The sequence below is a fragment of the Aplidium turbinatum genome, chromosome 3 (assembly GCF_918807975.1).
Source record: "Aplidium turbinatum chromosome 3, kaAplTurb1.1, whole genome shotgun sequence".
Taxonomy (NCBI): Eukaryota; Metazoa; Chordata; class Ascidiacea; order Aplousobranchia; family Polyclinidae; genus Aplidium; species Aplidium turbinatum.
The window spans coordinates 1,028,698-1,054,169 of NC_137474.1; the positions used below are offsets into that span (position 1 = coordinate 1,028,698).

The 25,472-nt window shown below is 39.0% G+C and overlaps 1 protein-coding gene across 2 annotated transcripts; it reads right to left on the reverse strand.

The window, feature by feature from the left end:
- Positions 1-134: 134 nt before the first annotated feature.
- On the reverse strand, positions 135-25,462 carry LOC145767600 (N-acetylglucosamine-6-sulfatase-like). 2 transcript variants are annotated; one of them, XM_082579452.1, is made up of 11 exons: positions 25,328-25,462; positions 24,451-24,559; positions 22,166-22,320; positions 21,902-21,967; positions 6,470-6,568; positions 4,735-4,911; positions 4,128-4,329; positions 3,504-3,718; positions 3,153-3,260; positions 2,864-3,055; positions 135-2,521 (listed from the first exon to the last, which is right to left on the reverse strand). In XM_082579452.1, exons 1-11 carry the CDS (start codon positions 25,451-25,453, stop codon positions 2,309-2,311), a joined length of 1,662 nt encoding a protein of 553 aa, XP_082435578.1. In that variant the 5' UTR covers positions 25,454-25,462; the 3' UTR covers positions 135-2,308. The 2 variants fall into 2 exon arrangements, with proteins under 2 accessions (XP_082435578.1, XP_082435579.1); XM_082579453.1 differs by lacking the exons at positions 4,735-4,911; positions 6,470-6,568.
- Between the last annotated feature and the right edge of the window lie 10 nt (positions 25,463-25,472).

Below are 25,472 nucleotides of genomic sequence, written 5' to 3' on the forward strand. Positions count from 1 at the left end.
TTTTGGACAAGTCTCTTTGGAAGCTTCGTGTGGTGGCCTTCTTGTGAAGGCTTTGAACCATTTACGCCGACTCGCTTATCGAGAGTTGTCAGCGATATGTCACATCCACTAAAATATGAGAAAATTGCCCTTGCGCTCACATCCTGCTGTGTCTTCGTTCACAAATCTAACCGGCATCGGGATGAACGGACAGATAACAGAATTGCTAACATCGCCGGAGACTTCACATTAAGCAATACCGTTGAAAAAAAACTATCTTCACATCAATACAATGATGACAAACTTCATTTAATGTAAAGATTGTGACGCAACCACGATTTGAAAATCACGTTTACAGAAGAAACTTGTTGGAAGTTGCTACAATCCTCCCCCAGAAACAAGTGTGGGGGGGGTAAGCATCTTTGATAAAACAGATGACATTATAATTCTAATAGAAGAAATACAAAATAGCGCATACAATAAAATCGCACTTCTCACGCCGAGAAGAAATCATTGGATGAAGTCCGGAAGCAAGACAAGAACGAAACATGGCTCGTGATCTTTAGAAACATCGCCCGACGGTCTCGTGCCATCAGATTCCTTATAAAGCTGCCGTGGAAACTTGAAGCGTTTGTGAATCTTTGCATCATCAGGTTGTGTGTATTCAGGAAGTTTGTGTCAATGCAACTTGTTCTTGTGGCTTCAAACGGCGACTGTGGTTGTGTCACAAGAAATTCATACAAAAAGAGACACAAGTTAGGCCAACCCCGCCTTTAGAATAAGACACACACGTGCAACACTTTCATGGTCATGTTGTTAAAACAGTGATTAAAAAAGCAAACCAAATTTTCGTCTTTGGTTGAGAGTCAGTGAAATCCCCTGCTAAGAAACCTGCAAAAATGCCGCCTAAGATGATGTACACGAACAGGGGAGTTGATGTAAACAATAAAATCAACAAACGCATGGAATCAAATGTCAAAGACAAAAACTTAAGAATAAGGTAAAAGCAATCCTCAAGCGTGAGTTTGCAGGTAAAGTTTTTCTGTGTCGGTATCTGGTCAATATGGCAACAAGAAATATTCGTAAGATGGTGCGACTTGTGTAAACCAGTCAGATTTGTTCGCAATTATACGATTGGAAGTAGGACTGCGAAGTCGGAAGGATTTTGACGTGCCCGTAGTCGTTAAAAAAAACGGCGAACTCCGACTTGATACAAAACGATGAACAATAAAATTTTTGTTTGCAATACATTTTTTTAAATATTGTTTCTTGTTTTTGCACTTAAACCTTTACCAGAAAATAGAAATATTGCAATTGGTTAAGTTTTTCTGAAAGTTGCTGTTTCAATTTTGCTTACAACTTTAGTGAAATTAATTTTTAAAAAAATGAAAAAGGACAAAATATTCAGAGAAATCTAACAACACTGTAGTTGGAGTCGGTCATTTATAAACCGAGAAGTCGGAGACTTAAGTCCTGGTTATTAACGGCTCTTTGCTGCCATAATGCGGCAAGTGGCCATCAGCAAGTGGCTGAAGTTGGTAAATGATGAAACTGAGCAGGCCGAAGCTTGGCATGTCACAAGTCAGCAAAATGAGTTTGACAAGCGATGACCAAGCAAGTCCGACGTGACCACGTAAATCTCATTTGCTGACTTGGCAGAAGCTGAAATGTACTTGCTAAGTTGAAGCACTTGCTGAGTTGTCGTATGCCGAGGAGTCTGACGACCCTCTCCAACGTCTTCTAGTCATACAAATGCTGGTGATAAGAAATACATGGCGGGATGTTGGTGTTGTTGGGCTATGACATGAAACACGGCAAACAGCGACAATTCATTAAACACAAAGAATTCAGAACTACACGTGACCTCCCGGTGACATTGGCGCAAACGATGACGAGCATATAATTCAATTACCGACATCTCACAATTGCACATATAGCGACTATCTCAAGGTTTGCCGGTGATAAGCGCTTGATTGGGCGCAGCGAACGATGGTTCCAGGTTGTTCGCAAACAATGGCGACATTCCATCAACAATCGATTCGTGCTTGGTGGCTTTATCTTCGAAGACGACTTTCAAAACGGAATATGGAAGGAGGAAATGTCGAGAGATTATTGACATGAGTTTCAAGTTCAATTCACGACTAGGCTACGACCGTAATCATCGATTATGCTGCAAGGTGTCGTCCCCCTAGGAATGTTCATCTTCAGTTTCATCCATGACTACGAAGGAAGCAAAGCAACCGAGGGATGATGATGGAAGAATTAACCGGGCGGTGAAAATATAGGGATGGGAGAGTGATGCCTCAAATCCAAGCAACCCGCCCGAGTCTTACAGAATGTTATCAAACTTTATTTGAGACTGAATATTTTTAAACTCGCGAGAAAATTTAAAGTTACGGATAAGTTTCCAAAACATTTCTTTGTCAGTCTCCCCCACAATACCAGTCTCCCCTACAATACCATGCATGTGGGTGGGCACCTGGCAGGATTTGCCCGAACAAGCCCCGAGCTCAATTAGCCGTTTGTTCATCTTCACAAGAATCTGGAAAGCAATAAACAAAAATTCAAAAAAGTGATTCCTTTAGAAGCCGACGCGAGTAATGACCACAGAAGACGATGACGTCAATCAATCGCATCTTTGATTATCATAAGCCGAAACGCGTTAACGCTTCAATCCTTCAGCGGCCGCAGGTCGTACTTCACCACCAACAAGAGGAGCATCCAGCCTGTGTTTTCATCATGCAAAACAAGATCTTCCGGTCAATTGGATGGAATACGATACAAGGATCTGGCTGCAGTTGATCGGCTCGCACGGAGGAGGAGGGTTGGTTTAAGGCAACAGGGGGGGGGGGGGGAGGCGGGCTCGTGATATAACAATACTCACTTGCGGGTCGGCTGTGTGCCGGATGTTGGTGAGTTGATTGGGATCAGTGCTGTGGTCGTACAGCTCCACGAACGTTTCCGAGTCTGTGAACTCGCAATACATGAGATCTCGCTTTGCACCAACGTCCAGGGTTCGAACACAGCTGTACGTGTTGTTGAAGGCGTCCTCGCACACGCAGTCAGGAAAGCATTGCTGGAACAATAAAATGTTGTTGTTTAAAGTTGGAAGTTAAAGTTAGCATTTTGCTAAAGTGACTTCTGTATTTTCAACAAACCATCAGACAACTCACCGACACACCGGGAGACTTTGAGGGACAACGGGGCGGAGGGGTCGTGTCCCCTTCACCGTTGTACTCCACCAGAAAGTCGGTTCTCCAGGTCTTTGGTGTCACCGAAGCCTGAGATACCAATCAAAGTTGATTGATGACAAAAAAGTTGCAAGCAACAATCCATGTTACGACGAAGATGTCTCACCCCTCTTCGGTCTCACCCGTGTAGTGACGTTTCTATTTGTTTGTTGACGCCAAAGCAACTAGATCTTTTAACCCTAAATCAACCGATGAGGTGCAATCTTGTTAGCACACCTTTTATCTGCCGGGCTTAAGGTTTAGTCAACGATTAACACAAAACCAGTAACTCACGTTGAACAAAGGCACGAGGGAAACACCGTCCATCAAGTTTGGGGCTTTACCTCGCCCAATGCTCCCCAAATCGACAAAAGTAGGGGCGAGGTCGATGGTGAGTACGGGCTCATGACGAGTAACGTTCTTGGCCACCCCTGGCCCCCTAATGATGAGGGGAACCCGCACATCGGTCTCGTACAACTGTCGTTTGTCTATCGGTAGGGAGAATTGTCCTGGAATGTTCACAGTTTCCGTTAAAATATTTCTACAAGAAAGCTGCTTCCAGTTCTGGCATAACTAGTTTTTTTAATTTCATCTTTAATAGTTTTGTATGGCACTTTCATACGTGAAGCTTGTTGTTCCTCAGCCAGTTCCTAAACGTGTTCGCTTGAAGACAACGAGTGAAAGTGTCGTGCGCAACTACTACTGCTATAAAAAATTGCGATTCGAACTTTCATAGAACCGGTACATCAAAACTTTCTAGTGTTTGAAAGCTCGTGGCAGGTTAGGGTTATTTCTTCCTACTATTTCAATAAATTATGTTGATTCATGCGTTGTTGCTCACTTGATGTGGTGAACAAAAGAACAAAACTTTCTACCAACCTTCTATTGAGGCTCGTACAAGCAGCACAGGACACTCACCCATGTGGTAGCCGTTGTCTGAGGAATAGACGATGAAGGTTTGATCGATCTGGCCTAGCTTGGTAACCAGGGCAACCAGCTTGGCTACCAGATCATCTACAGATAGAAGAGTCTGCCATCTCTTCCTAAAAGCGTTATCCAGGAACATAATGGAGTCGTTCACCATCGGGTTGGTGGCTTGCCTGATCAGCCAGTGCTTGCCCTATTACAATAACAGAAACAAAGACATACATATTAAAGATATATTGCATTGCAGCCATCACCAAAGTATTTAACGTGGAATTTTCACGGCACTTGCGCTCAGAGGCAACTCATGAGGATAAATGCAGATTTTTCTTTAAAAACAACTTGGCCATGTGGCCAATGTCGAAGAACCGAACTGGGGTCCTTTCGAACAAAACAAATGCTTTTCAAAACAGGCGAGTTGATCACAAGCCACTGCTGAGCATCTTCAGCCTCACTTTGTCGTATTCAGGCTTACAGCCAGGGGTTGAAGATTTAGATTAAGTGGACGGGAAGGCAAGGAAGCCAATCTTCGTGTCCACCTTCAGGCATACCTTTAAGTGTTCTGCCAAAACCTGACGGAGCATTATAACGATCCTCATACCTTGCCTGGCTTGTTAAAACTGCCGCCACGTGGCGCTGTTGACTTCAGGAACTGTTGAGAATACTGTGGAGCGGCATCCCAGGGGCTGTGCGGAGCAGGGGTGGACACCATCAACATGTACGGGCTCCCACTGTAGCTTTTATGATGAAGGTTCAACCATTCTTCCGATTTATTCGCCTGCGTCACAATCAAATTAGCGCACAACATCGCGATGGTCCCCGAAGCATCGGGACATCGCATGCAAACATACAAACTAAAAGATTACCAAGTCAGAAATGACGCTTTCCTAATGCAACAGGATCCTAAACATGACCAACCGTCAAAGCAGCAACTCACGATCCACAAGACCAGGGGTCACCAAACTATGGCCCGCGAACTGATTTCATCTCGCCCGCCACGTGCTGCGGAAATAACAGCTGTAGTGTAAAATGCCCTGTAGTGTATCACAGCAGGGCAGTGGCGGCTCGTGTAATGGTGTTGTGGCGCTGCAGCTCCACCAATTTTTTGGGCTCATTTTGCCCGTAAAACACGTCGACATCGTGATTTTTCATTGTTTTTGTTAAATTTGTTTAAGTTTGCAGACCTTTCCAACTTTTCCCTTTGTTGTCTGGAAACTCCTTCTCAGAGAGGGAAACTACCTCGTTGTCACATGGCTTCCACTCAAGCTTGACCGCTATGATTTCGCTCTGTGAGGCGCTGCGATTTTCCTTGAGCCAAAGCGCGAGCGTCATAAAAGCAAACAAACCAAGTCGAAGTCACGCGACAATGACGTAGTTTATCAGTCTGGCAATGCTAACGTTCGTCGTTTTGGCGCTGTCTTGAACAGCGCGCCAAGGGTTGCCATATTGGCGGTTTTATCGCCAAATTCAAAAAAATTGCCCATTTTCAAAGGTGTTTGTCTACATATTTGGGGTTTGGTTATTTGGTTCTTTTTTAACTATTTTGTAGAACCGATTTAGTTTAATTAATTGTGTTTGGCGATTCCCCATTCCCCAACCCCAACCTATATTAACTTATTGCTTGCAGAACAATACATTGCAAAAGTGTTCAGCAACGCTTTCTGTCACAATAATGGCTACAGCCAATTCACCAATCCAATTTATTTTTCCTTGTCTTAATAAAAAAAGAAACGATATAGTGGAAATAAGACACAGCAACGAAACCAACAAAAGAAAAAAGTTCAAACCGCAAAATTTTTATCTTAACTTTTCACGACAATTTAGAGCTGAAGATGCGCACAGAATGCACCAAATTAAGTGTCATTTTTCAATTTTTTCTGGGGTAGGCCCCCCAGACGTTTTACTCGTCTTCGGCAAAGACACGGCCGGGCTGCGCCCGTCCGCAGCACCACCATTTTCACACTTCACCAGCCGCCACTGCAACAGGGGATAACTTTTCCAGCAACATTTCGATTTTCATCACAACTTTCCTATTCCACTACTGACTTTGTTATTTATTGTGCTCAACTCAAGTCAGTGGAGATTCTAAATAGTTGTATATCTTTTCGCAATTTGCATCCGGCCCGCAGCCTTTAATCTCGCAGCAATCCGGCTCTCAGAGAAAAAAGTTTGGTGACCCCTGCACAAGACGACACAACCAGTGACGTGGTGAAAACAGTGGTGAAAAACTAGTGACGTCATCCATGCGTCACCTAAGTACACTTGGCGACTATCCAATCCGCAATAGCAACTTTTGATGCAACGATACTCAGCAATGTATGTACGATTGTACGTACTAGGAGATCGGTGAAGTAGTCCACAGCGTACTTGTCACCATGATGCACAGGCTTTCCATTGTCGGACACAGTGTAGTTGTAATACTGGGAATTGCCAACCTGTAACAACATTGGAATCCCATCAGACTCCACAATTGTGAGGTAACATAAGTCGCGATGTATGTTTACATGCAGAGGATGTTTTGGAAACCCGTGTGGAAAGCTGGAAAAGCCGTTTGTGCTGATTTGCGAATTACCATCTTCCTGATCTCAACAAGGCCATAGCAAGAAAACAAAATATTACTTTAAGTTATAATTTAATGAAATCCAGGCAAAGCAACCGATGCTTTGGAGTGATAAAGCAGAAGTTGACTTTGGGGAGTAATCTTGTGCAAAACTGAATGCTTCTCAGTGAATCACATCAATGGTTTTCATGCAGTGAGCGCAAAAAATATTTACTCTCAGCACATACTCCGCTGTCAGCGCTGGAAGGTTCTATTGATCATTAACTACACCAAAGAAGATTGCATGTGTCAATTGTATCATGTATTCATTCAAGTGCAATGACTGTACGTAAACAATTGCCTGATTGTGGACAGGTAGGCTACAATTCACATTTCAAAGCGACAGCTAAACATCACCTTGTAAAAGCACAATCATCGATAGGTGTGATTTGTTTTCTTGCCTTTTTTCAACTTTTGCTTGGTATTGTGCAAGATTTTTTTCCCATTATATTCCGTAGCACAAAAAAGATTAAAAATTATTGAATTACATAACTCGTTTCGCGGGCGGCCATTCCCAATAAACGCTACCGTGACACTTATGCAATGATACTGTAAAGTTTTATTAGGTTCAGGTTAAAGTTGTCTTGCCAAATAATCTCAAGGTGCACATGCAGTAAAACCTGTTTTTGGCTCGACCGCCATAAGTTGCCTTCTAGCAATGCAATGAATGTGCAGGGTAGTGACTAGTGAGTGTACACAACGGATTATCATCGGGCATAGTCACATTCCGAAGCAGCCGTGCCGAATGCAGATTTTCTGCATTTTACGCAAAATAAATCACCTCATTGCGGTTTGAGGGACAAACATCCACAACAGGAAAATTCGTCATTGTTACATTAAAAAAATGACGGATTTTGAAGGTGCCTGTTTTTCTCAGAAATTCGTAACCAATCACCGTGACAGTTCGTTAGAGACCTCCCTTCATTAAGACGTTCATGGATATATCACGATCTGATCATCATATGTGTAGGTTTAGAGCAGTCAACTTTGTTTTTTGTAATATATCAGTTCTCAGCAAATGTCAGATCCAGAACTATTATAGCATCAAAATATTCAATTAAGGTTCTTACGCAAATAAGAGAAGCATCGCACTGTGGTGAACTGAAAGATGCGAAGCACTCCAAAAGGATTAAGCGAAACGGAATGTCCCGTTTCGGTGAGTCCGATTACTATTCGGTAATTTTTTTCAATTTTTTTTTTTTTAATTATCGGATACTGTAGCCTAATTATCATTGCCGTTTTAGGGTGAGGAGTTAGAGGTTAGAAACTCACCGAATCGGACTCACCGAATAGTAGCAGACCCTAAGCGAAATGTCCACCATGTTCCGAACGCGATTTAGTTTGATGTCACACACCAGGCAGCGAATCAACCGTTTTTTACATCAATGTAACAAATGGATCATTTGTTGCCTGGGACAAGACCATCAAGTCACGTAACAGACTGTGCAATGTATGTGACGTCATAAGTTGCAGACAACACAAACAAAATCAGTGAAGTGGAACCGTGGTAACAACTATTCCACCTCCGTTGACTCCTGGTTGCTTCGTAGACATAATCAACCAAGAGAACCTTTCACGGTTCACTGATGACAAACAATGGTCTGGCATTGTGGAATCCACATTTTCGAAACGCACCATCAACTAGCACGTTATACAACATAGAATGTTATATAACTTTGCAATAGTACCCAAATTAGGAGCAACAAGCTTGACCCAAATCTCTACAATAAACATGAGAAATGTTTCGGAGCCTCAAAGACAGCATCCAAGCCTAACAGCCCCTACAATGGCTTCCCTTGCATTGCATGATGATGTCAAGTCAAGGTGTCTTACATCTTCTTGAGCCAACAATTATTATCGTTAATAATGAATAGTCGTCGTTTTAGTTATCATTCCAATCACCAGTATGACTAAGATGCGATAAGTCTGACAGAACTTTTATAGAAATTTATCGTAAAATCGATTGATCTTCATCCATTCACATCATCATCATTGGGAGCTTAATCCAGTCATGTGATGGACTGAGATCTTTAGCGACATGATTGGTAATTATTCCACAGCTGTAGATAAACCATCGCTTTACCCTGATGCTGCGGGTTCGTTGAGACGATAGCGGCTTGAGACGATAGCGGCTTGCCACGACCTGTTTCGAAAGATTGTGACAAACCGCAACAAATCCGCAGCATTAGGCTGAATCGTTTTATCTACAATTATTAATCCCATTAGTTTCGCATACCAGGCTTTTAAATGTACAGGCTTTGAACAACTGATCAGTAGCCGGATCATCGAGGTTGATGAAGTGCAACTGGTAGTTGAAGTGTCGTTGCTTGTAAAGTACTGCATCTACTACTGTAGGTGCCGCTATACACAAAACTGTCTTTGAATTGCGCGTTCAAAACTTTATTTCATGATTTATCATTCAATGAAATTTTGTTATTTTATTCTTCCATCTGCCCCAAGACTTACAGCATTGTTGAGTTGGTTTCTTTTGAAAGATTTCATTTGGCTCGGAAGACTGGTTTCGTTATCAACTCAAAAAAACAAAACGGCAAAATCAGGTTTACGATGTTAATTATACGTTGTATAACGATGGGGTGCCATCTTTGATGATTTTAAATTTTCGAGCTGGTCAGGAAATTGTTTTGGAAAAATTCGTGATCCGAAGAACAGAAGTCGATCAGTGGGCAAATTGTAATGTTAAGTTGACGTCTAGAAATGTTAAACTTCTGCTGATCGTCGGCAATGTGATAAATTGTGACATAAATAAACGCGAAGAGCACGACATTCGTCTTGCTAGCCATCGAATGCAGACGACTGGCAATACAAAGTTGTGGGCAACACGAGTGTGGGGTGGGGACTGTGTGGATTGGTTTCGATTGGAGCTTTTTCCACACAATCCTGTTGTTTAGGAGCGATTTTCCTGGCGTCAGTACTACCTGACTAGTGACTACTCGCTATAGAACAGCGAGCATTGTGTTTCGCTAACCATACCGGTGTAGCCTCCACACTAGCCTTCAAGACTTTTCCAAAAACATATTTCGCCAGTAGCAACAGTCATCCATCTCAGTGTGTGCGGCGTGTAAAAGGCAAATAGGCATACGCGTGTGCCCTCTGCGTCTTCAACGATCAATGCAGTGACCAACGCTGATCAGCCACAAGGTTGTAATAAATGGCCTGTTCGAATAATTGATTGACCTGTTTTTCAATCGGCCTTGTAGTAGTAGGGTGGAGTGAAAAAAATTTTTTTTTGAAATTCAAAAATCAGTAGTTTTCAAGTCCTGACAAATATGCCAGAAACACCAGAAAAAATGAATTTGGGGGGTTGCCACCATTTTCCAGCCGGCAACCAGCCACTAGGTGTCTCAGATAACCCCAAAACATGAAAATCTTCATAACTTTTGAACCGTACATGCTAGGAAGATGGTTTTGGGTTTAAAAGAAGCGGAATTGCCATGTTCCTATCTAACTTCTAAGAACTTTTTGTTGTATTATTACAAATAATGAAGTTATTGAACAAAAATCGAAATTTTACCATATGCGAAACAATAGCCTATGATATTAAGGAATATTCTGCCATTGTAGAGTAGTTTGTTTAGCATGCAAAGATAATGTTTGCTTTTCTAGGAAAAATATTGATTCAGCTGACTCAAGATGACCGAAGCTTATACAAATAGAATAGATTCTATTCGAATAAGCTGACTGAAGATAGCCGAAATCGATTTCAGACTTTATATAAAACAGTGTAATGCTGACTCCTGCGATTGTACTTATGCATTTAGCCTAGTCAGGTATCACCTCACCATCATAATTTTATTTTGACCAATCACAGCAATTTGTGTTATAGTGACCTATGATCAAGTTCATGACCTTGGGTATTGGATAAATCTTATGAAGTCAGGGTGATTATATGAAGTAGAATAGTAGATGTTACCTCAGATGGTGCATCACTACTTATCATAGTGCAATACGTAGCCTATCTAAATGCAGACATCTCTGTAGTATGGTTTTGTTGAGGATTCAAACGTTGCCTAATCCTAATCTAGTATGCAGACTAACTTAAGTTTAAGTGTGTTACTGGTAAATGGTAATTGTACTGTGATTGTATTATTTCAACTTCTCAATTCTCATGGAAATATGAAGAACTACCATAAAAGTGCTACACAGTGGCCACACATTTTCCAGCATCGATGGTTTTCCCAAAGGTATTTTACCAACAAAACGGGATGTGATTCGTCGCTGTATTCACTTTAAAAAATTTCAGAACTGTGGATGTTGCTGATATTGTTGCCAAAGAACTTACTGAATGTTGGGTATGGTGCAATGTGTGCTCTTTACATTATGTAACTGTTACCAAAAAAATCCATGACTTGGTGACAAACTTCAGTTCTTTGGATCGTTGGTCAAAGAAGAAACAAACAGATACATTCTTGAAAAAGGAGGAAACTTTTATGTCTGATATTGACACGTTATTTGATGTATTCTGTAAAGACCCGCGACAAAGGTGGAGTTTAGAAATAGAGCACAAGCTTAGAATGACCGATCATGACTACAATTTTTATGAAGATCAGAGCAGTACCCGAGCTATGAAATGCCTTGATACCTCTGTGCCACTGAATGAATCTGATGTTATGTTCATTCGCCGTTCAGTCAATCCTTTCATACCATCAAGTTCATTACTACATGATGAACCATGAACATCTCTAACTGCCCACTTATCTGAATATGAGTCTGGATCAAGTGCGATTGTTGCATCTTCATCCGAATCTGAAGATGCAGTTACGCTCACAGTTGAGCAAAGTAACCAAAATCGAAAGAAATGGCCAGATCTTGCAAGGATGAGTGAAAGATATCAAATGTTAGACCGTGCTGCTGTTGCAAATAGCGTGTTGCAAGATGTTAGTCTCATCACAGATACTGATAAAGCTTATGTGATCGATCGGAGCAAGCTGCGAAGAGAAAGGCAACGCTGTAGAAAAGAACTTCAAAAAGACGAGCAGCAGCATTTTAATTCAGTAAATGCCATTTACTTCGATGGTCGAAAAGATGCTACACTCACAATGGTTGGAAGGGCCAAACGGAAAGCAGTACAGATCACTAATGCTAGAAGAACATATCTGTTGTAGGTGAACCAGGAGAGTACTACCTGACTCACCTTTCTCCTACACTGACGGCAGGGGTTGTACAATTGCAAATGAGCTTTATAAATCACTTCAAGGCACGGAGCTCGAAGATGAACTTGTGATTGTGGCAGAACAATGGCAGAATATTCCTTAATATCATAGGCTATTGTTTCTATTTGGTAAAATTTCGGTTTTTGTTCAATAACTTCATTATTTGTAAAAATACAACAAAAAGTTCTTAGAAGTTAGATAGGAACATGGCATTTCCGCTTCTTTTAAACCCAAAACCATCTTCCTAGCATGTACGGTTCAAAAGTTATGAAGATTTTTATGTTTTGGGGTTATCTGAGACACCTAGTGGCTGGTTGCCGGCTGGAAAATGGTGGCAACCCCCCAAATTCATTTTTTTTGGTGTTTCTGGCCAGTGGCGGCTCGTGTAATGGTGCTGTGGCGCTGCAGCACCACCAAATTTTTCCCTCGTTCTTCACGTTATAAGAAATGTAGCAAACGTTGTGATTTTTCATTATTTTTATTAATCCCTTTAGATTTGTAGACCTTTCCAACTTTATCGCTCTGTTAACTGGAAACGCTTTCTAAGATAGGGGAAGTACCTCATTGTCACATGACTGCTTTTTGATGATGACGCTTTGGCTGGCGCAAAGACTAAAACAGCTCCAGGACCCCGACGTCATCAAAGCAAACAAACCAAATAAAAGTCATGTGACAATGACGTATTTGGCTGCCTTGGAATGATAAGATGGGGATGATCTTGGAGCTGTGTCAGGACAGCTCCAGGAGTTGCCAGTTCTGCGGTTTTCCCGCGGAATTGGATTATATTTGTGTTAGAGTCGCGGGAAAAGTTTAGCAGTTTTGGTTTTTTTTGTTTGGTTTCGTTATATTTTTACCAATGTCTTTTTGATTTTGACTACATTTTGCGCGAATTTGTCATAGTTAGGGCTACTTTTGGGCTTGTTTTATCTCCTGTGAGGGCTACTTTTCAGTAGCAACTGGACTGGGAATTTTAAAAACATCTGGCAACCTTGATTCAGCACCGCCACCAAACCAAACCAACACTTCGAAGTAGAGAGATTTACCTGTTGTTGGCTGCAGTGGGCTACTGGGCTACAGCTTTTTGGAAAAAAGAATAAAATTAAAAGTATGTATTATGTATGGCCTACTGTGGATAGTCTGGCAATGGGCATAGGCGCATATCCCAAACTGCTAGGGCGAGTGAGCGGTTGGGAAATTATTTAGAGACAGGGCACACTTGAACTGTGTGGCCAAACTGTTCAGCTCTATGACTGAGCTGCCTTTTATATAAAATTTAATGAAAACCTGAAAAAAATAAATTCTGTGATGATGCATTGATCTACAAACCGGTACAGATATTGCGTATGTATCTGAAAATGAGCCTCTTGCCAAACATTATGTAATAACAGTACAGTAGGTACCGGTAGGCCTACTGGTACAGCGAAGGACAGTTTCACTTGTATGTGTTGTAAGCCTACTTGAATTTGAATATGTGTTTTTTTTGAGATGGCAGAATACAATACTGTAGCAGTTTAATATTTACCAGTAACTGCATTCAGCAGTAACAATTTAGCTTAATATAAAACATTAAGCTGCTAAGCCATTGTTGATTAACTGTAAATTTTAAGGTTGATCAACCTAATTAGCTAGAGTTGATACGAAAGCTGAGCAGCAGATTAAGCTATTATTGTCATACAGTTTTTTGTACAGTATATGTGGCAAGTAAATTTCTTATTGTTTGTTAAATTAATGTATGCAGGTCACAAAGCTGTTCAACTGTTTATAAATTGTAAGCTAGGCAATAGGGGCTGCTCTAATAAACGAAACGTACAGGACTTACAAAAGAAGCAATTTTTTTGTGCAGTGAATTTTGATAAAACTCTGGTTCGTTTTTGATCTGCTGTACAATTTCAATATAGGCCTATGCATTAACATTTTCTCTATTTTTTCATAGATGTAGTAGGCCTACATGCTAATAACTTGACACGCATGCAATCATACTAATTTTTCTGGATTTGGAGTGAATTCAAGAACTTTGGAAGTTGGATGGATATCGGAATCATGAATACAGTATCCGAATACCACTGTGATACTTAAACGTAACCAAGGAGGAATTTAAAAAGTTTATTGGAGGAATTTATATTTCCACAGTTCTGGATTAGAAAGATTCTTTTCAGCAACAACAGAAAAGCTCTTCGCATTTGTATTTCTTTTTGCGTTGAGTGAGTTTGCGTATCAGGATTTCCTTCTCTATTACAAACTGAAAGCAAGAAAAGATATCGACTTGATGTTGAGGACGCAGTGCGTGAATGTACCTGTACCTACGTAATGCACTCACCGTCACAAACCATACCTTGTACTGTACAGTAGAACTTCAATGTAAGTTACTGGTTCCACAACCAGCACATGCGAATACAACATTGGGGATCTACCTTCCCTGATTCATGTACACTGTACAGTTACTCACGGCGTCAGACAGGGTGAAATCCTATGCCCTTATCTTTTTGCTGTTTATGTAGATGACTTAACAAAGCGACTAAATGCATTATCAATAGGCCGCTACATCGGTCATGCATGTTTAAACAATCTTAAAACAATGAAAACTATTAATACTACAAAAAGTGCTCAATGCTAAGCAAAAAAGCAAAGCAGAGCAAGTTAAATCAAATATAGTTATTACTATCTGAATCCTTAACAGCCTGTTTCACCTGAAACGGATCATCAGAAGAGTCCTATTCAAATAGAATCTATTATAGAAAGATTATATTTGTATAAGACTCTTCTGATGATCCGTTTGAGGTGAAACAGGCTGTTAAGGATTCAGATAGTAATAACTATACAGTATTTGATTTAAACAATCTTATGTTTGCTAACGATATGTGTTGTTTTGCCCGGAGTTTGAAAGGTCTCCAAGCTATTTTGTCACTTTGCTCCGAATATGCTAAATCTCATGATATTATGTTTAATGCATCAAAGACACATTGCATTTGCTTTAGTAACAAACGCATAAACTTACAATGTGATTCTGTTGTGATCCTTCAAGGTCAACACGTTGAGTTTGTGCAGTCAACCAAATATATTGGTGTGCTTATTGATTACATGTTGTGTGACAATAGTGATGTAAAAAAACAAATCTGAGCTTTGTATTGTGCCGCTAATAATGTGCCTTCGTTTGTCAAACATTGTAGTGTGGATGTAAAACAAGCTATATTTCGAGCTTATTGCATGCCTCTTTATAACGCACACCTTTGGACCAATGTCTCTGTTAAATGAAAAAGAAAGTTAACAAGTTATATAGAGGTGTGTTTGGTTTATGTGGATTTGAAAGTGTGAGCACTCACCAAGTTTGCTGTAATGTACTAACGATTGATGCTCTAGAGTCATTCCATTATAATTCAACAAATGGTGAACACCACCATCTCTTAGATTTTCTTCATTTTTACACATTTGGTATATACATAATTCAGAATGATTTTCATAACTGTTGGAATTTTTTTGATACCTTGTGTCGTTTTCAAGTTATCGCAATTTAAAGTTTTACATTTTTGCCACTAGTTTCTTGTCCAATTATGATAAACAAAGTGTCTATTCCTATGTTCTCAGGGGTGAAGAATTCAATTATATTGAGAAAAAATGTATATAATTTTTTGTAACGCTGCCCAGAGTCTGAATAACCTGATTTGTACCATGCTAAATGCTGATGTTCATTTAAAAATTGAAGTTTTGTGATGTTGCTTGTAATTTTACAAGGAAGACTGACATGTACATTGTACAAGGAAGACTGACATGCAGCCTACTCATAATAGTGGTAAAGTGTCATCGTCCAGCGATTTTCTCTTGCGTCACCTATGGTTATGTTCGTAGTTTTCTGACCTGAACGTGTATTTTTCTTTTCTTTTTTTCTTATATCACCACATCGATGTGTAACATGTATATTGTATATATATCTGAAGCAAAGAAATAAGCAACGGACAAGTCGGGACCAGCGATATTCATTTGTTATATACGAAATTGACCCTCGGCACACCGCGCAGAGTTGCTACGTCGTATTCATTACGTCTCTAGAGTTAATTACAAGACGTTTTCAAGACATAAAAAGCACTGTATTTCACTGTGAAATGAGTGCTGTCACAAGTAAAAGATCTGCAACAATAAATTTCTATTTTTTTTCATACGTTTTGCTTTTTCTTTTTTGGCGTTCTGTTTAATATAGTGCTGGGTAAGTCTTTGTCAACTTGACCAAGCTATGTAACCCATGGTCTCAGATTTTGATGAAATTTTGACACTTTGTAGAGCAAGTTATTCTAAGGAAAATTACACCAATCTCAGCAAAATCGGTTCGGCGGTTTTCGAGATATGGCCATTTGAAAATGAGGTGTTTTTGCGTTCGCTCAAGCATGAAATTAGTAAAAGGTTGGTACGACAAATTTTAAACGTAAATAAAACATACACCATTAATATTACAAACTTCAAATTTTGTGAGAACTTAAGTTTGGTTAAAGTCAACACATTTACAAACTTTCAACAATTTTGGTCATGGTTGAATGATTTTGAAGACAAGTTAATATTGTTGTGGAATTGAAATCAATCAACCGTGACGTAACTTCCAAGCACTATACTGAAAAAGGCCCCTCTTCAATTTTTTCGAGTAATACATCATATGAAAGGTCTTGACTTCCCCTATACAGTGAAACAAAGATATCTTTGTGTATTTGAGAAAATCTAGGCGTAGTAAGTTGAAATGTACCATATACACAAAGTGGCTAAATTGATTGTTTTTATAATTGTTCGACAGTGCTTTGCTTCCCTTTTTTGCAATTATGCACAAAATATATACATTAGTATGCATAATAGGTAAGTTGAAAGCTTTGAGTATCTTGCTTAGTCAATTAACCATACTATGACTACTGAAAATCAAAGCAAAGATTATTGAAATTCAATGTGTAAAGTGTTTCATTTGAAACTGGTTTTTAATGATTGTATAATGTATATAGTTTAATGCCAGAAGGAAATAAAACCAAGAATACTAATAGAGAATTGGCTTTTTTTACCTAGTCCAAAGATGCAATTTAATCAACAAAAAAGGTTATCGTGCTTTGAGAAATTGTAAGAAAAACATAACGATATGTATCACAAAATTTGTCAGCAAAGAATAATTATATTGAACTCTCATTGCAGTTTTGAACCATGATAACTTTTGGGCTGCTTTTCAATTTATAGTCCCAATTTAAATAATTAGGTCAAACTGGATATTAATGTATATATAATATATTCCAAAGCATATGTGTGACAGAAATTAATTATTTATTAGCTGATCTCCAATCAGTTTGAATTTGTTGCAAACATTGCATGGAAAATTGATATTGGTCTTGAGTAGTTGCAAGGGTTGGACTGTCTACAACACACAAAACATGTTCAAAAGGGATCCAACATTCGTCTTTATTTCTTGGCCAATGAAAAGATGGAGACGGTCAATTAGGGTGCAGAAAATTTATAAAGATGTCAACATTTTCTGTGTCAACTTCCAGGGTTACTCCAACATACCACTTTCCATCATACATGGTTGCTACAAAGTTTCCTTGATTGATGCTGTTGTTGCTGTACTTGGTATCAAAGTTGAAAGTGTAATCATATGTGAGTTCATTGCTTATTATTTTGATGCCAATTTTAGACTTGTCAACTGGTTCAAAGTATTGAAATCCTCTGGTTCCTTTTATTGTACTTGCTAGCTTCCACCTTTCTTCCAGACGTTTTCTTTCATTTGTCAAATCTTCCTTAAGAAGTATTATGAAATGTATATATTGAAAGCAAATTTTCAGTACAGTGATCCATCATTTCATCTAAAGTACCAATTTGATGATGTAGAGGTCTTCGTAAACTTTCCATAGCTGTTGAACGCTTCACAGTGCCCCCAATGCCATCGCAAGGTGACTTGCCATAACTTGTGGCAAAGAAAGACCATGATGTTTAAAGGTCAAAATCATGTTTGTGCATGCACATTGCACAATGCACATGTTATAATTTATTTTGCAGTTTTTATACTGTGCCGCACAGCCATCAGAAAAATACTCAATTTGTTTCAGATCAGGCAGCTGACTTTTTAGATATTCCACAATTTTTGATTGAACCACATCCACAAATGAAACATCATGACGTAAATCATCAGAAAGAAACATATTATCTATATATTTAAATTGCACAATTTGTTGTGCTGATCTATGTAGTAGCATACAGCTGGATGGACAGTGCAGCTGCTGTGGCACCAATGATAGCTTTGAACCTCATCCTGAAAACGGTAGGTGTACTTTTCACTAAAATCTAATAAAATTAACACTGAACCCCTATTAAGCTCAGCCTTTCGTTTCTTCCAATATGTTGACTGCCGTTTCGCGATATAAGAATGAGTAGTAAGCTTAATTAATTTTTTGACCAGCATTTGAATATGCCACAAGTCATGGTAAGTCACCTTACGATGGCATTGGGGGCACTGTGAAGCGTTCAACAGCTATGGAAAGTTTACGAAGACCTCTACATCATCAAATTGGTACTTTAGATGAAATGATGGATCACTGCATTGAAAATTTGCTTTCAATACATTTCATAAAACTTCTTAATGAAGATTTGACGAATGAAAGAAAACGTCTGGAAGAAAGGTGGAAGCTAGCAAGTACAATAAAAGGAACCAGAGGATTTCATTCCTTTGAACCAGTTGACAAGTCTAAAATTGGCATCAAAAGAATAAGCAATGAACTCACATATGATTACACTTTCAACTTTGATACCAAGTACAGCAACAAAAGCATCAATCAAGGAAAGTTTGTAGCAACCATGTATGATGGAAAGTGGTATGTTGGAGTAACCCTGGAAGTTGACACATAAAATGGTGACATCTTTATAAATTTTCTGCACCCTAATTGACCGTCTCCATCTTTTCATTGGCCAAGAAACAAAGACGAATGTTGGATCCCTTTTGAACATGTTTTGTGTGTTGTAGACAGTCCAACCCTTGCAACCACTCAAGACCAATATCAATTTTCCATGCAATGTTTGCAACAAATTCAAACTGATTGGAGATCAGCTAATAAACAATTAATTACTGTCACACATATGCTTTGGAATATATTATATATACATTAATATCCAGTTTGACCTAATTATTTAAATTGGGACTATAAATTGAAAAGCAGCCCAAAAGTTATCATGGTTCAAAACTGCAATGAGAGTTCAATATAATTATCCTTTGCTGACAAATTTTGTGATACATATCGTTATGTTTTTCTTACAATATCTCAAAGCACGATAACCTTTTTTGTTGATTAAATTGCATCTTTGGACTAGGTAAAAAGAGCCAATTCTCTATTAGTATTCTTGGTTTTATTTCCTTCTGGCATTAAACTATATACATTATACAATCATTAAAAACCAGTTTCAAGTGAAACATTTTACACATTGAATTTCAATAATCTTTGCTTTGATTTTCAGTAGTCATAGTATGGTTAATTGACTAAGCAAGATACTCAAAGCTTTCAACTTACCTATTATGCCTACTAATGTATATATTTTGTGCATAATTGCAAAAAAGGGAAGCAAAGCACTGTCGAACAATTATAAAAACAATCAATTTAGCCACTTTGTGTATATGATACATTTCAACTTACTACGCCTAGATTTTCTCAAATACACAAAGATATCTTTGTTTCACTGTATAGGGGAAGTCAAGACCTTTCATATGATGTATTACTCGAAAAAATTGAAGAGGGGCCTTTTTCAGTATAGTGCTTGGAAGTTACATCACGGTTGATTGATTTCAATTCCACAACAATATTAACTTGTCTTCAAAATCATTCAACCATGACCAAAATTGTTGAAAGTTTATAAATGTGTTGACTTTAACCAAACTTAAGTTCTCACAAAATTTGAAGTTTGTAACATTAATGGTGTATGTTTTATTTACGTTTAAAATTTGTCGTACCAATCTTTTACTAATTTCATGCTTGAGCGAACGCAAAAACACCTCATTTTCAAATGGCCATATCTCACAAACCGCCGAACCGATTTTGCTGAGATTGGTATCATTTTTCTCAGAATGACTTGCTTTGCAAAGTGTCAAAATTTCATTAAAATCTGAGACCATGGGTTACATTTTCCCTTTTTTCTGGTCAAGTTGACAAAGACTTACCCTGCTACAATACAGGCAACATACCACAAGAGGTTATATAGAAGAGAAAAGGAAGTTAGCCAGGGAATATGTTGATAAATATCTAAGTCCTTAACTTTTTCTGAGCTGTATGTATGTAATTTTTAACAGCCTAGCAGCGATTTAGCCAATTATAGATATGCAAAGTGCAGAAATTTAATTTTTTACATTTGCATCTGCATGATAAAGTTCTAATCGCAAAAGTTTTATCTTAACTTTTCATTACAATTTAGAGCTGAAGATGCGCACAGAATGCACCAAATTAAGTGTCATTTTTCAAAATTTTCTGGGGGGGGCCCCCCAGACCCCCCGCCGTTTTACTCGCCTTCGGCGAAGACGCGGCCGGGCTGCGCCCGTCCGCAGCACCACCACTTTCACAGCTCACCAGCCGCCACTGTTTCTGGCATATTTGTCAGGACTTGAAAACTACTGATTTTTAAATTTCAAAAAAAAAATTTTTTCACTCCACCCTATTGTAGTAGTTGCTTTCTATGAAAGAGGTGGTGATCTGCAGACGATGAATCAATGGAAAAACTAGGCTGTCTGGTATACTACTACGTAACACTCTATTTTTGTTAGTCATTGTTTTGACGCCCTTTAATGTTTTTTTGGGGCGCTGAGTTCAAAAATCATGTTAGTTTTTTGCATCGTCGATGCTTTTTGATACAATCACACTTTTCATATTTACGACAACCTGTATTGTTTATGTTTAAAACTCCCATGCTGCTCAGGTAATAGATTTCGACTCTTAGTGATCTTCTGTTGGATCTATTTGAAGACGAAAATCACAAGTAAGTATACAGCGATTTGTTAATCACAAGTTTTAAAACCAACAAAACCTTTTCAAAGAATTAAGAACTTCAAAATGTAGGTTAGGCCTACCGTTAAACAAGCTTTTCTTTTATGATCAAAAGTATCTTCACTTCTCAGTGATAAGTTATCACATATGTAACTGTGTTAATTGCCCTGGGCAGTAGCCCTGACACCGTCTTTGCATCGGCTGAATATCGTGCGTGGTGAAATCTCTCACTATGTTTCTCGCTAAAGTCACCAAATAATTGCATTATTGACTCCTCAAAATCATGCAGAAACAATAAAAATTTAAAGATAAACAAAAAAATTTGAATATTTGTTACATAGCGATGATGCACTTTGACTGTTATTATGCGTGCGGAACGAAGACATCGGTACGTGAAGACAAAACGTCAACTCATTTTGACACAGTCATGAAAAGAATGTGCCTCTTCAACTTTCCTATGCGAAATACAACGATGAAGGAAAGCAAATATCTCCCCGTTTGACGTTTCAATGTAGTTGAATCAAAGCTGCAAAGCAACGAACCGGTAAACGTGAAGCAGTCTGCTTCATTTGCTCTGGTTAGTTGAAGTTTGCGTTAAGAGATGCTGGTTCTGATGGATTGTGATGACGTAATGCATCACGTGCCATCAGGAATGTTAAACCATCACTCCAAAGTGCAAACAAAATACCCAGGTAGGAAAGCAGTCATTTACATTGTTTACAATCCGAAAACATTGAATCAATGTAAAAAATAATGATTAACTGCCTGGGTAGATGCAAAACAACAAGAATTCATCACATGACGGCAAACAAGATGGCGGCTGAGAAACAAATAAAATGACGACGACTAGAAACAACGGCTGCAAAGCAACAGAATGTCAACTCAATGGCAAGTTGATTAAGTCAACGAAACAAATCAACGAGCGGGCGACCCAACGATGAGTCGTTCGAAGATTGGACTTGAATCGCAGTATGTGCCCCCCCCCCCCCCCATCGCAGTAAGCACACCAAGCTATACACTCACCAGCCCAAACCATTCGCTCCACCCCGGCGGCTTGTGGTTCGGTCCTCCAGCTGCTTTCTTGCCGTACTAATCAACAACGGATAAGTCAAATAAACAGCAATAATAATAAACAGCGTATATAGTATGATATAAGTGTAATAACAACAACAGACATCTTCAATGCAGATGACTCGGCTGCAAGTGTTGTAATGAAAAGTCAGTTTATCCTCTGTGTCTGGTTGGATTTTGATTTAAGAAATGCAACAGAATACCAACATATTTCACCTGATTCAAATATTTCCCAGCAAAGTAAGTTCTGTATCCGGCATTCTGGAGGGAGACGGCGAAGGTTGATTTTTCAGGACCCTTCACCCAGGCAGAGGAAGAGCAGTCACCACTGATAGAATTGTTCAGAGTGTTGTGGTTGTGGGAGTATCTACCTGGAACAAAGGTAACTGCTATCTCGAGTTGCTCAGTGCTATCTTTACTGTATAAACTTCAATTGATCGAGAGTTATTTTGGGAATCAGAATCTACCTGGAACAAAGATAACTGCTATCTCGAGTTGCTCAGTGCTATCTTTACTGTATAAACTTCAATTGATCGAGTGTTATTTTGGGAATCAGAATCTGCGCTCAAATTTCTTGAGTCAGGTTTTGGAGATAGATATAAGACATGTTATTTTGTTTAGGTATTTATTACGCAACACAATCGTTTCTAAAAACTGTGTGGAAAGTAGGTTTACAATAACAAGCGCACAGCTTATAATCTTGGGAGCATATCTGGATCAACATCTCGATGTGTTTATTGCCCCCAACAGAACATTTATCGAGGGAGCCCACAACAACGGATGATGATAGGGTGCAAAGCTTTATTAGAAAGTCACAACCAACATCATAAATACAGAATGAGACAATAATATCTTGCGTTCTTCTGATGTCTACAAACTAGGCTACTACAAGATGTTGAGAAGCCTTGTCACCTGAAAAACGCAAGATATTAGTTTAAACCAGTGGTCCCCAACCTTTTTTCACTCACGGACCGGTTTTGAAATGAAAATCGCCTCGCGGACCGGCAATAAAAAAAACAAGTTTGACAACTGCTTATTGATCTAATTTTTAACAGCGGTTTAACACACTTTACGCTGCCAGTCGCCTGCTGGTTAGACTTTCAGAAGCACCAAGCATTAAAACAATATTACTTTTGGTCAAAGGTGAATAACCATTAACCACTAGTATGTAACCATGGCCACCTGGAGATGATGTAACCTACACATGGTAGGATAAACAATATTTAACAAGGTATAAACAGGACTGCTGGAATGGTTTGTTGGCAACAAGATGGTCCAACGCAGGTGATGTCAGATAAGAAGACGGTGTTGGCTACCTCCAAACTGCCTCTCAACTTTGTTTGAGTTGCCACCATTGCTGAAAAAACAGTTTTAAAGAAATAGAAAGTTAGGAAAGGTTTTGTCTTCTTCGTTCAAAATGTTTCTGAGTTTATCTTTCAAAGTAAAGTGCTTTGTTTCGAAATGCCGCAGTAGTTTAAATGATTTCATTAACCGGTTAATGAGTTTAGCTCTATCTCCTGCAAACACACTACAATTGGGGTATATTGATCGCATGTAAGCAGCGTCTTTGTTACATCACAGCATCGTAGTTCCGAGGTAGTTCTGCTTCTGGTGGAAGATTGGAGCAGAAGTACCTCAGAACTATGATGCTGTGAGACTGTGATGTCACAAAAATTCTGCTTTTATGGTTAATCGATCACGTTTTTGCTTGTAAACTCCAAGAACAATTTTGACAATTTTTGAGGTATTGATAGACAACAGACAGCCTTTGATAGATACAGCAGAGTACATACAGTAGATGAGATTTGTTTGTACATATACTATACTATACATAGTATAAAAACATTTCTAAATTTTGCTTGATAAAAAAAATGCCTTTGACGTATAGCTTTTAATTTTCTGCTGATGTGTTTTTCAGTATGCGCCTGATGATTGTACCTTGCAATACATGAAACCAATGGTAGCGCAAACTTTTTGTAGTTGAAATAATAATGGTTTACATTAGCTCTGTCTTTTAAACATTGAGCACTTTTATTTGCAACTGCTGCAATCAATTTCTGGATTAGTATACTATGCTATATATATGGCTCCAATTTTTTCACTGTAATTAATTAATTTTATGGCTGAGGACATACCATCTATCAACTCGCACTCTTGACGGTTATTTCGACTGCGTGTTCTCGCGATCTGGCAGCAACCTTTTTCGCGACCCCGTGGTTGGGGATCCCTGGTTTAAACTTTGAAACATCACAAAGTCATAAAATAATTTTGACTCCATAGAAGCAAAACGCGCGCGATTTGCGTGGTTACGTTCTAACTTAAATTGAATGCAAAGTTGTGACGTCATTCATGCTAATGAGGCTGCAGGTGAATGACGTAATCATCGACATGAAATGCCTCAAAATCGAGCAAAACATTTTGTTTTGACAAATACGCAAACTTTATACAAGTCTCGCGTGTACTTTAAAAGTATTACTAAAAACATGTCTGAATAAGGAAACCTGTCAAGATGCTGGCTCTGCTGGGGCAGCAAATCGGAGTTGGGGTGAACATGTTAGAAAAGGTGCTTCCCTGTTCTTGAAGGAGCGACTTCACTTTGGTCATTGGCGTCTGCAATGCACGATGACGTCATTAATATTCTCTGGGACTCTGGGTATCTAAAGATGCTCAGATTGCGAGTCATGATAAACACGTTTTGGTAAAATAAATCTACAAACAATGAACTGAACAGTTGAAATGTTTCGATTCTCTGAAAATCATCATCACAAAGAAAGCTTGCGCACTTGATAATTAAAACCAAACCGTCAATCCTTGGCGATAGCTGGTTTGGTTGCTTTCTTTCCATGAAGGTAAGAATTAACCGCCTTGAAACAAGGCGCAGTAGTCAAACCGAGCCAAGGGACAGCACTTAAGGTGACGCGTTTATTAGGACAAAATAGTTGTTTGTTTACCAACAACATGCAATCTTTGTTAAGCAATTGTGACTTCATAAACAAGTATATCATATTAAACTAATGTTTTTACCGCATTCTTTGATGACCATAACCACACTGCTAGTGATATTTGTTTAAAGTTTTGGTAGAATTCGCTTTGTTGTACCATAAACACGTTCCATTGTATGTCATATTTGTTTGGCTACAATTGCAAGGCAATCGAAAACCACAACTTTGTCATACGTTTCTCGGCAGACGACTGCAGCAAGAATTGACAGCGGCCGATAAAAACCGTGTTTCGCCCATGAGGCTGGGTTCGTCAGAGTTATGTAGTTTAGGAAAACCAACATAAAACTGGTAGTGGTAAGTTGTAGCGTATTTTTGCAAAATTGCACTCGCAAAAAAATGACGTGTTATGGCAACCCTCACCACAGCAAGCACTCACCATCCCTCCCAATGTTACATCCTGATCGTCCGTCAAGATAAACAAAATATTGGGTTGACTTGCGCTATGCACCATTGCTGACATACAGATCATGCTAACACAAACTAATACCAAGCCTAGCTCCATGTTGCCCCAGCAAACTGCA

Excerpts from the sequence above, each read along its gene's own strand:
- LOC145767600 (XM_082579452.1), bottom strand. The coding sequence starts at position 25,453 with ATGGAGCTAGGCTTGGTATTAGTTTGTGTTAGCATGATCTGTATGTCA. Across the intron at positions 3,719-4,127 it reads AGACAACGGCTACCACATGG|GACAATTCTCCCTACCGATA; the intron begins GTGAGTGTCCTG and ends TGAACATTCCAG. Across the intron at positions 3,056-3,152 it reads CAAAGTCTCCCGGTGTGTCG|CAATGCTTTCCTGACTGCGT; the intron begins GTGAGTTGTCTG and ends TTATTGTTCCAG.